General features: G+C 38.8%; 1 protein-coding gene across 1 annotated transcript in view; it reads left to right on the plus strand.

Annotated features, from left to right (window-relative positions):
• The window catches only part of agbl1.S (AGBL carboxypeptidase 1 S homeolog), a 244,719-nt gene that overhangs the window by 30,698 nt on the left and 201,004 nt on the right, over positions 1–13,017 (plus strand). Inside the window, exons 5-6 of the mRNA XM_018255312.2 lie at positions 1,097–1,190; positions 7,664–7,701. Of these exons, the coding sequence (XP_018110801.1) occupies positions 1,097–1,190; positions 7,664–7,701 (132 nt within the window). The remainder of the gene's footprint in view (positions 1–1,096; positions 1,191–7,663; positions 7,702–13,017) is intronic.

Here is a 13,017-nt window from a genome sequence, read left to right on the forward strand (position 1 = left end):
AGTGTTGCTAAATTGTATGTTTTCAGCAATAGCACATACACAACTATATGGAAGAAACACCAAGGTAGAATAAAGTAATTCAGTCACTTATACTAAAGTAGAATAAGAGTCATTTAATCAGCAGCATATTATGTAAAAAAAAAAAAAAAAAGGGAATAATTATTTCAGCAGGTCTAAAGGCAGGCACCATGAGAACTGTAAATATACAGAGAGGTCAGCAGGACTATTTAAAGACTGATCGATGCCTGTGAATTAATAACAGATTTGCTTTGTCAGCTGCTTATGGCAAACTCTTGATTCCTTATACCATATGGGACTTGTTTAAATGAAGCGGAGCTTTAACAACTGTTATTCTGGCACTTATTAATGATTTGCTGCCATTTGCTTTACTTAAAGAAACCTCATACTAGGGTCCCAAAAAGTCACTATAGCTATTTTAGCTGGCTAGTGCCTGACAAGCAATTAGTACTGATGGGACTGGCACTTGATGTTGTCATTTAAACTGCACAAAAGAGAAAAAAAATGTGTCTATACTCGGTGCTTAAATTCAACCCTTTAAATAGATTTTACAAAAATTAAGGTGTTAGTACTACATTTTGTAAGTTCACTTGCCATGTCAAGGTCCCTCATTTAACATGAGCCCTACACTGCCTACTGTGCTCTAAATACTGAAGTGCATTTAAAAACATTAAACCCATAGCAATGTGCATTATATGTGACTGAGAAGTAGAACTGGGTTCACTTACCCCTTACTTAGTACTGTGTCTATGTCCTATAGCTCATCAGTACAAAGTGAACCACTCAATCACACGTGAGCACTTGTACTTACATATTTTGGACAAAATGCAGCACTAACACTTTGATTTTTGTAATAATCTATAATCAGCATATGTGTCAGCAAATTGGATACATGTAAATGAAAATGTTTCCTTACCAATTTTACATTGACTGTTATGTGCTACGCAGAAATCATACCTATTATTTTTTATTGTATAAAAGAGGCCCAGGGGAAAATATCTTTTCTGTTGACTATGCTGAAGTTTAGTTTTTTTATAATGTATTTCTAATACTATAAATCTTATTATGTCTTATGTAGTTTCTGTTGGATCTGTGTTGGGTATCAATGGGGCTCTGGAGCTGTTCTTTAAGGTCATCTGCAATTATACTAGAAAGCACACGCAAACTATCAAGTAAGTATCATTTGTTTGATTTGTATCATAAGTTTTGTTATATTTTGTGCTGTGCTTTGAATTATAGTGAGACCTGGGACCCTCATGCTAATTTACTGCTTACATGTTATACAGTACCTACGTGCTGAACTAATACAGGAGCAAGGACTCAAAATAAGTCAGCAGATGAATACATTCCTGTATTGCATAATAATGTGTTCACTTTCTTTATCTTGAAATGTCAAGTAGAATGGACCGAGGCAGGACTATATTTATTATTTATATGGCTACTTTAAGAAGAAGCAGAGCAGAAAGAAGTCTCCCAAATTCTTAACAGCACCCAGCTTCCTCGAATCACATTAGTAAAAGGTTTCTATATTATAACGTCGCCCCCACAAAGGATATTACTAACACTTTCTATGTTCAGTCCCTTGGCCAGATAAGATACGTACCCCCATGAAAACAGAAGACAGTGTTGACTTGAACCATAACATAAGGCCTGATAACAAGGAAAGGATCTGATAAAATACATTATGAGAGTGGCATATAGGGAGCTCTTCCAAAGACACAACAACATTACATTCTAAGAACTAAAACTTTGCATCAGTTCTTGGTACTATTGACTCTGTATATTTACAGATTTTAATGTGTAGTGACCCAATGGTACAATATAGAGTAGAATGAAAAAGTGGTATGAGATGAATGGAATAGCAGTGTGCATCTAATCTACACTAATAACCAACATTCCAGGCAGGAGATCAGGCCCCTGTGTGAGATATGACTGTTCTTGCCCTGATGCCTGGCACAACATTGTTAGGGATTGCCCTAATTTACAGGAGGAAATTGTCCAGGGAATGGAGATTGTGGAGGAGGGTGCCCCAACATCTGAAGTGGTGGGATCAGAGAGGGAGGTTGTACAGCCGGAATTCAGTGCCCCATGCAGTAAGGTGGTGGTTAGGGCAGCCGAGAAGTTACCTAAGGAGAATGGTAAACAGAGGGCCATTCTGGTGCTGGAAGAATCCATGTCCTGGGCAGAATGTTTTAGTAGTTTCAAGAGTCAGCAGGTTGTATTTTGCATAGAAACTATATTAAACATGACTGCTCTCCAGGGCACTCGGTTCTTGCAGCAATTGATCTCCAATCATGGCACTGTGGTGAGGAATAAGAACACTACAGACCAGAAAAATAACAAGAAACATGTTCATAGCAACATTGTGACATGAGAATGGGAAAGTGGGAATTAACCAATGGATTATAGGCAAAAACAAATGCAACACCAATTTTTCAAAATTTTCTCTCCACTGATGGAAGGGAAGGGATGAATTTGAGTTTTTTTAGTGGAATTTGGCAAGGGAATAGTTAAAATTCGATTTGAGTTTCTAAAAAAAATGCAAATTTGATTTTCAATATTTATCATGTACTGGCCCTTTAAGAATTCGAATCAGACTATTTGCCACCTTAAACCAGCAGAATTGCTGTTTTAGCCTATGGGGGATGTCCTAGGATCAATTTGGAGCTGTTTGCAGCCTTCCTGAAAATCAAGTTTTTTTTTTTTTTTTCCTCTGAATTTGATTCGACTTTGCAGGTAGATCCTATTCACCTGAGTTTGAAAAAATTCTAATTTTTTGATAATTTTTTTTTTAATAAATTTCAATTTTTTTTAGAATTTTGAGTTCATGAGAGAGAGAGATCTTTGCTGATACATTTATGCCATATCATAGAGTTCTGTTTACGTGGAATAAAGCAGCTTGCACTGTCACAAACTTGGCTTATAAATTGCACCCATTCAGTTATTATAAACAGCAGAAAATTTAGAAAATGATTACTGAACATACTTTCAGCTGATATAAGACACAGTCCAGGACATTATCAGTGTTTCTCAGTAACCGTTCAGCATTGTCATGTTTGGAATGGCAGACATTTGTGTAAGAATGCAATAAACAAGCTTCTGTATAGAAAGCATTTGGGGAGCAGAGTAAAAGCTTTTGTATTTTTATATTTAAATACAGAGGGGTTATTTTATGGCAGAGGTTCTGAAACTGTGACACTGAACCAACCCCCCAAATGGGCTCAAAGCATCGAGAGAAAGTTGTGGTGCATTACTGATTTACTTCTTTGTATACTGCTAAAACTATAATAGGAAGACTATTAAAACAGATCTGGTGTTCTATATTATTACATTTCCAGCAACCTGATTTCTTTTGATTTCTTTTTATTATTTAATGGTAGGATCACAACATTACACCCACACACGTTCTAACTGTAATGCAGAAAACTTTTTTCTTTGCCTTTTTTGCTGAATTCTTGGTTCTAGTAATGACAGCAGCTGTCCAAGTCCTGATGCAGCAAAACAACCCCATTCTCTGATGTTTCCATCACTGTATGCGACAGGGGTGACCTTTTACATTCTATTTGCATTTTGCTTAACTAAATGACTCTTGTTGTAGGTGAAAGAAACTGCATTGCTACAGTTTTTGAATCATCAGTAGGTTAGCAGCAATTCTTCTGTTATGAGCAGGGGCGTAACTATAGAGGAAGCAGACCCTGCGGTTGTAGGGGGGCCCAGGAGTGTAGGGGGCCCAGTGAGCAATTTTAATATATCTTGGTAAAATAGGCCAACTTATAAATATTTTGGGGCCCTAAATTGAATTTGCTATGGGGCCCAGTAACAACTAGTTACACCACTGGTTATGAGTAAGGTTAAAGAATGAACCTTCATATATGGAGCCTAAGATAAGCGGTTCCATAATAATGGTATGTCATTTTGTGGAATAAACATTATATGGTCAAAAGTATCCAGATGCCTGTCCAACAACTAATCGTATTAATATGAAATTGATCCTTCTTTTGCTGCTGTAACAACCTTTTTTTCTTCTGGGAAGAGAACAATGGGAGGGAAGACCTCTTCCACTCATTTGCACAAGCAAGTTGGGGGTATATGGCACCTACAGTATGTGCTCCCTCCTGCCCATTTTACGTGTTGTGTTTACGCTGCTTCTTTAAAAAAGCTCAGTCGGGCGTAAATACGTATAAACTGCACTACCACTGAATAATGGAAAACACACTATGGCAATTCTCACAGGGAGCTTGCAAACTGATATCCGACACGGGAAGCCAGCATTGGCGGTCACGTGTGGTTTCAGTGGTGAATTTACGCTCAATGGAGCTTTTTTAAAAACGCAACGTAAAAACGCCATGTCTGGTCTTGCCCAAACACAGACTGCACTTAGGTCTCTGCGCTCAAAAACAGCCAATTGCACAATGCATTACACAGCTGGCAAAGTTTATCAAAGATGGCCGATTGCAGCCTTTTTTTGCTTTTTGGATATTGTGTGGAGTTTTGTGGCAGGCACAGTGGGCTCCCAAAATCATAGCCATGGGCAGATGTCCATTTTGCTTTTGTTAAAGTGTCCTTGCACTTACAGCAAAAATACCATTTCTATGGTCATATCAATTTGTAGTTTTTTATGCCCCTACCATATAACCATCCCACATACATACTGCAAGCTGCTGAGTAGGCATGCTAATAATGGGCAGCACATTTGCCTTTCTGCCAGACAGCTCATGGAATGAAAATATAATATGTGAGCTGCATAACAGCATTCAGTGGGTAATATAATCAGAGGTCCAATGTTCTAGTTACTCGTAGCAACCAATCAGCAGGTAGCATTTACTGGTCTGTTTGAAAGCAGGCTCCTGACTGATTGCTGTGGGCTACTAGACCTGGAGCAAACATTGTGCTTGTTATTATATTAACTCTGCACTGTGCAATCTCTCTGCCCGTGGTGTTAGCTGTTGGCAATAAATGAAAAAATTTGATCGGCAAAGCTGCAGGGAAAAAGAGTAGACATGTATTGTGATTGCAGGAGGTAAAAACAGAGGTGAAACAAAGAATACTGGAAGCCTAAGGGTAGGGGCACACGGCGCGATTTCGCCGCGATTCTGCGCTAAGCGAGTTGTCGCTGCGTTTTTTAAGCCGAAATAGCTTTGCTAACTTTGGCGCTGGCGTCAATGCAAATCGCGGCGAAATCGCTGCGCTAATTCACACGCGGCGATTCGTTTTCTATTGTCGTCCGAAGTTGCCTCGCTGGGCGTTTCCAGGCGACAGTAGAAAAAGAATCGCCGCGTGTGAATTAGCGCAGCGATTTCGCCGCGATTTGCATTGACGCCAGCGCCAAAGTTAGCAAAGCTATTTCGGCTTAAAAAACGCAGCGACAACTCGCCCAGCGCAGAATCGCGGCGAAATCGCGCCGTGTGCCCCTAGCCTAAAAAGATATACAGCGTGAATGACCCCTTTTATGCAGTGAAATTTGCCTGTCTTAAAGAAATCAGGTTGTTGGAAATGTACAGTAATAGCAGTGAATTACTATAATAGGGCACCAGATCTGTTTTAAATGTGAAAAGACAGGAGCTTTCCTGAAACCTCCTAGCCTTGCAGAATTAAGATTTCTCTTCTCTGAGGCAGATATGGAAATCTGAGCTTGTCCTACATATTGTGCCTTAGGCAACAAGAAAATTGCAAGTTTCTTAAGAAAGCTATACAATTTTTAAGTAGCAATGATTAAAAAACAGTCTTTGTCATCGTAAAGCAGAAAACAGATGGTATATTTTCTTTGAAAACCAATTTGTTTTAACAAGAATGAATTACAATGACTCACTGTAACAGGGAAAGGAATAAATGTAATGGAGCCATGTATACACTTAGCATAACATTGTGCAATATTTCATATGGAATGCACAAAATTCCCTTCCAAACATCTAAAATTCTAATTAATCAGGTTCCCCCAGAAGCAGTAATTGAAATAAGACCTACTGTAAGTACACTATAAGCTGACTTGTTGCTTTGTCCTGGCACTCACAAGACATCACTTTCAGCTTTATGTCCAATCTTTTCATCTGAAGCCTTCTCCACTTTCCCTGGAAGGTGCAATGAGCAGCTTCCATTGTTTGCTATTTCCTGTGCCCATTAACTTCCAGCCAAACGATCAGTAACCTTTACCCTTTGCAGGATAACACTTCTTGTTTCACTTGTAACTCAGTGGAACTCCTCTCTATTGTATTATTCAGAGTCCCTGTTAATTTATTTATGAACTTCGCGATACTTCTTGTAAAAAATATCTAATTTTATTTAAAAACATCAACTTTTGCTCTATAACCTGATTGTCTTACTACAGGCCTTGAGAGACTTAAAAGGCAATTCAACTTACCACTCCCAAATGGATTTTCTGGTAATTTTTACCTTTGTACTAAAGGGGTAATTTTATTAGAGCAACATTTAGTTAACCTTATCATGTTCTGTAAAAAGTGGAAATAAACATTACTGGTGATGTTGCCCATTTTTTTTTATAAATGGAAATTTAGTATTTTTGCTTTTTTGTTCAGTAGTTCTCTAGTTTGGAATATCAGCAGCGATCTGGTTGCTACGGTCCAATTCACCTGAGCAACCAGACAATGGTTTAATTGTTGAAAGATGAATAGAAGAGGGCCTAATTAAAACCATTAGTAATAAAAAGTAATAATAACTCTCTCTCTCTCTCTCTCTCTCTCTCTCTCTCTAATGAGAAATGCCGCTGGATGGGTCCGGGCATTTTAAGAATGCTTTTATCAAGCTAAGGGATGTTTTTTATGCTGGGTAAATGTGCTCTCTAACCTACCCAAAACAATCTCATATGTATTATTTAGGAAACCACAAAAATAACCATACCATACTTGTGACAGTTGGTATTGTTGTTAATAGAACATAATCCTGGCACTGAACAGGCATGTAGCTATGCACGTAAGGGCCTTTTTTTCAGGGTCCACATTTTACTTGTTGGCAATGCCCACCACCTTAAAGGCCCAGGTGACCAGTGGACTAATACTTGGGAGGGCTCACTTAGTAGAACGAGGCCATATGACTGATGGCAGCACTATTCACAGTGACTGTTCCATGCTTATGGCTTTTTTGTAATGGTGATTAAAACACCCGCATTCTTTTTCCAACATCAGATGTGTGCTAATTTGATCAATATTGTGCAGTTGACTTAGTGCTTACACTTGTCACAAGGCATAAAGGTCACTAGTCAAACGCTGCCTCAGAAACTTTTAGGAATACTGAGAATGACGTAAATTCTATTAGATTGTATTAGCTATTGTGTAAAAAACATAGCATTATGGGTTAGATTCAATTCGAGAAGAAATGCAATTCTACATTTTCCCAAATAGGCTTGACTGGTGTTTTCTCTTTTATTTATATATGTTATGAACCTTTATAATTCAGATGGAATCAAGATACATCCAAGACAGTAAAGTCTGCAAGTCAATGCCAGGCAGCAGCAGTGGCAGCGGCAGAAATACAAATTGCTGGTGGAGAAAATATAACATGTACTCAGTGGATACCTAGGATTAAAAATACACAATGTCTGCTGTAGATCCTAGAAAAGATCAAGATATGAAGTAAAATGTGTTAATATGAATTATTGGCAAAACTAACAATTTTTCTTTACAATCTTTAGGGCAGCAATCGAAGCCCTTGCAGCTCTTCTTAAATCAAGTAAGTTCTCATTTAATGTATACTATGAATTATTATTACAGCCAAATCAATAGAGATGCCCTATAACTTAATTAAAATGCAACGACAGACATATAGAAAGCATACAATGGAGATGAAATCAGATACAACCTGCAGGCTTGCAGGAGACACCATGGGGGTTATTTATCAAAGTCCGTATTTATCTCAATATTTTCTGCTACAAACTGCGATCAAATCCGCTAGGGTTTTTTACACTAATTTATTATTACATTTTCCAGAAAATTTGCTTTGCAGGAAAAAAAAATCAGATTTTCAAGGTTTTTTTTCGAATTTTTCATCCGATTTTCAAGATTTTTTCTGTTTTGTTTCACTTGAAAACAATTGCCCGAAACTTCTCTCATTACTTACAGTATATGCAACCTGGACAGATCTGAGATGCCGGATTTTCAGATTCAGACTTTTCCATCGTCTGGGTTTTAAAAAAAAAAATTAAGAAAAATTCGAACATTTTTTAAGTCAGATATTATAAAAAAAAAAAATCACTTGTTTTTCAGGATTTTTGCATTCGGAGTTTACACAAATGTAAGCTCTGAATGCCATTTCAGCAAGCTGCTGTGTTCATGGTTAAAAGAATAAACATTGCTATAACAGATTTCCGTGGGAAAGGTTTCTGCATTCCGCATATCAATTCAATGAGAGAGAACCAAAAACAAGACTTTATTTATTTATTAATGGATCAGCTTTTGGGAAAAAACAATCTGCAAAGAGCAATTAGAGTACTGAAAAGCAGGGAGGACTCACTTAATTACTATATCTGTAAAATATTTGTTCATTTTAGGTCACACCTACAAATTAAATTAGAAATGTATTATCTACAGCCCCCAGCCTCCTGTAGTTACACAACTGATGTTGCTCACCAGCCACTTGTTGGATATCACTATCTAACAGGGTTGGTAGTAGGGGAGAGTGGGCCATGGGTCGTCAGTTAAGGGGGCCTTCGGTCAGAAAATGGCCATGGTAAATAAAAATTACTACTGTGTGTTGTAATTAATAATGTGTGTTGTAAATGATAAACATTTAAAGGGAACCATTGTAATAATAAAAATGTTATTCAAATGAATTAATGAACGGGGAGAGACTTAACTCTCCAATACATGGGAGTGTGACAGCTCTTTTTTGGTTAAAGTTTTGCTTCAGGTGTTTGTTTGTTTTTTTTCCCATTGTAAGCTTACCTGTTTTCCAATTGGTCAATTTTTCAATCCCTGTCTTCTGATTGGTCGCTTTAAAAAAGGGGCGTGGCTTCACAGGAAAAGCCGGCGATAAAAAGGCAAACATGCCGATCAGTCTTCATTCTTCACCGGCGCCCGAAGGGAGAGGATCAATCTGGATTCCTGAAGATTCCGGCGGCAGACTTCGCGACATCCTTCAATGGATCCAGGCGGAGGCGGGACATGAAGACATCCAGATGCTCCTTCAGCAGTGTCAGCTCGCATCAGTGATGACTCCAGTGGTGACGTCACTTCTGACTGCTGAACCTCCGGGATCGCCGTTCTCTTCAGGATCCGCTTCCGACGTCGCCATTCAGCGCACCCCAGCTACGCGTGGACCAGGAACGAGGCAGATCATCCCAACCAGGAGGGCCACCAGAGGAAAACAAGCGGCGAGGAAAAGATCACAGATGTCTCTGCCAAAAAGAGCATCGTCGCTGACCCACCTAAAGCAGGAGTTTGGTCGTCGGCTTCCCCCCTCCATCTCGAGCGAGTTCCACTGCTGATGCAATTGGTGGGCCGCTCCAACAAAACAGCTGTAACACTTCAGGGCCCTTTCCTTCCGCAGGACAAGGGGGAGGTCTGGCAGCCGCCAGCTCCTACGCCGGGCATCAGCTGTAACACTACAGGGCACCCGGTTCTGCCACCTGGCGGCAGAGGACACCCTTTTCACCATCTGCCATACACAGCGCACCCCAGCATGCTGGTCCTACCAAAGCAAGTATACCCAAAGATCGTTATCAAGGGGACAATGATGTCCTATTGTCTTTTGTACTGGAGCAAATTGAGGCTCAGTACTCTTTCAGCTATAACGAAAAAATTAGCAGGCATAACTTTTCTTTTTAAAGGTTCAGGGTGAAGCTGACATAACTAAATCCTTTTTGATCAAACAAATCCTTTGTGGTGTTGGTAGGATTACACAAGCTGTTGACATTAGGAGACCCATCACATTGTTGAAGGATTTAGTTTTAGTTCTACCTCAAATATGCTATTCTCAGTTTGAAACAATCCTGTTTACTTTGTTGTTTTCGGGGGCTTTCTTCTGTGCCCTTCGAGTAAGTGAGTCGGTCTTTCGTAGTAAAAGGTCCCCAGGGGGTATTGGGAGGGATGACATTCATTTGGTTGATGGTAAATTAAAAATTATACTGAAAAAATCTAAAACTGATACAGTGGGTAAAGGGACAACCCTTTGGCTTGGTAATAGCACTGAGCAGTCACTATGCCCAGTATTAGCTTTTAGCCATTATCATCAAGTCAGGCCCTGCCTTCCTGGCCCTTTCTTTATACACAGTGATGGATCATTTGTTACAAGATTTCAATTTGCTAAAATTCTTAAAGGAGCTGTCAGTAAATTAGGTATACCACCTGACCACTATAACACACATTCTTTCCACATTGGAGCTGCCACGCAAGCCTCATTGATGGGTTTAGGGGAAGAGTTCATCAAAAAGCTAGGCAGATGGAACTCCTCTAGATATCAACTTTATGTTAGACCTACTCTTGTTTAGTAAGTTTTATCTTCTTTTTCGTTTACAGTTTTTCCCACATTGGTTTGGATTATTGGACACTCTTTTGTTTGCAGAGCAAGAGATAGAGCAGAACAGCGAACCTGCACAACTAATTTAGGCATTAAAGATGTTAGAATTGTTTGGATGGGCATCCAAGGCTTTAAATGGCCAGATTTATTACCAATAATTTTGCAAATGAAAGCTCGTTGGGGTTTCCCAGCAATTATTCTGATTCATTTATCCGTGAATGACATAGGAAAGGGCAGAAATATTGACTTAATTCGGAATATTAAAATAGACCTTGCTCAGGTCAAATTTATTTTTCCCAATACTGTGATAATTTGGTCTGAAGTCGTGCCCAGATTAGTCTGGCTTCAAGATGCAGGCTTTCATCCCCTTGAGAGATGCCGTAAAAAACTTAATAATAATATGGTTTATAGGCACTATGAGTTGGAACAAGGTTATGAAGGTTTGTATTGCTCTGACAGTGTTCATTTGTCAGAGATCGGTTTTGACTTTCTGAACAGGGGATTCCAAAATGCAATAGAGAGAGCTTTACATGTGTGGGGAATGGCCAAGGCCAATGTAATGCTTTAATTGTCCTTGACATGGAGTTATGCCCCTGGCTATGTGGTAAATAGACAGGGCTTACGAATAATTATTGTTAATCTTTAAGGCGGTCCGCTGCAAAGATCTGATGCAGAGGCTGGCTGGGAAGATATGTATGAGCAGGTATTATTATTATTAGCAATGATTACTGTTCTGATTAATATGATTAATAAACAACAGCTGTGGCCATTCTCCACCGTGTCTGTGTCTATAATTTGGTTGTTACGTCCTAATTTTGTTGTTGGTAAGTAAGTAATGCTGTCTGCAACTCCCATGTGTTTGTTAGTTCCTCAAGGCAACATCTTTTATCTGCTGCAATAAAACTTTAAAGGTGCAAGTCATTGGCAGATCTTAAATGGTCTGCTAAATATATAGCAGCACAAGACAGCAGTTTGAGTTGTTTGCAGTAGGAAAATGTTGTCCCCAGGAACCACAATAATAAACCATATATCTCAAAAAAAATCATTAAAACCTATATGTGAAAAAAAGATTTATTAAGCACCCATTACAGTTTACTGTGTAGGGAAGTCTAGTCTATTGTTGAACTGATCTAAAGCTCTCCCACTGATCTAAAGCAACCCACCAACAGCAGCAAAACACCAGTGAGGTTATCATTATTTTTTCACAAAAAGTAGGACCCATGATTTCACATTGCCATGGACCTCCCTCTGTTTTCCATGTTATCTTTCAGATATTTTGCTCCACTTTGTTAGCTAGCATGCAAACTACAAACCCTAATGCCAATGGACTCTATGCCATTCACTATAATTAGGCAGTTTACAGAAAAATAATATGGACCACATATTCCACAAAAACCCCAGAAAGATTTTTCTAATATTTTTGCCCGTCTGTACACATTCGTTTACAAAAATGCAGACAACAGTGTTAAATGCCAAAAAGTACATCAGCTGAATGCAACAAGGGAAGAGAAATGGGTGGAACTTTTTATAATTTGTCAACCTAATGACCAGTGCTGTAAAAGGCATTACCATTAGTCTGTTTGTCAGCTTAAAACAGTGCCGAAATGGCATAAAATATCTTTGGATTTACACGTGTAACACTTGTGTACTATCAGATAAAATCAACAGTGAAGTATCATTATTTAAAACAAGTTTCGGTTTATTTTAAGTCCCCTTCTCGTTTTCTGCTTGCGTGGAGGTTAATTCTTGTTAATCACAGCATCTCGATTAAAACAGCAGTCTACTGTTTTATTGCAGAATTCCCCCTCCTGAGATTTGGCTGGCATTAGGGCCAATCAGTATACTTCTTCAGGGAATACACAGGCATCAGTAGATATTATTGTTTACATTAAGTGGAGCAATTTAGTAGTTTTAAAATAAAGTTGTAATAAAAAGTGTTTGACAAATGCAGCAAAAATGCATTGACCGTTTTTCGGGGATAGGGGAACCAACATAATAGTTGATTTGCTGGGAAAAAAAACATTCACTTGCATTAACGTATGTATGTACATGGTTAACCCCCCCCCTACACCCACATCCATGCTGATTAAACGTTTGCCTGCATAAATAATACTTAAAATAACTTTGATCAAAAAGAAGTAGATTAAATCTGAAACTGTCTCCAGTTTGCCTCTGGTGGGAAAGAATTCTTCCTGTGTCCAAACAGCAAATGGACCTGTCCCTTGAACCAGTTTTTAAATAAGAGTTTTCATATCTGCAATACAACTGCTTCAGAGAGAGAAATCGACAATTGCACAACTTGTACTGTAGAAATATTAAACCTTCTTTCTTCTAATCTCAATGGATACACGTTTCCAAGGCCTTCTGCTCAAAATGTATCAGAAATGTTAATGTGCAGTCCACATTTTCATACTTGACTATCATACGACCTGCTGAAGTAAACCGCAGCAGAAACAAAAGCCACATGCACTGTGCTCCGCTGTGGAGATCATAGGTGCCATCTTCCCCCCCCCCCCAAAAAAAACCCTTCAT

The sequence above is a fragment of the Xenopus laevis genome, chromosome 3S (genome assembly GCF_017654675.1).
Source record: "Xenopus laevis strain J_2021 chromosome 3S, Xenopus_laevis_v10.1, whole genome shotgun sequence".
NCBI classification, from domain to species: domain Eukaryota; kingdom Metazoa; phylum Chordata; class Amphibia; order Anura; family Pipidae; genus Xenopus; species Xenopus laevis.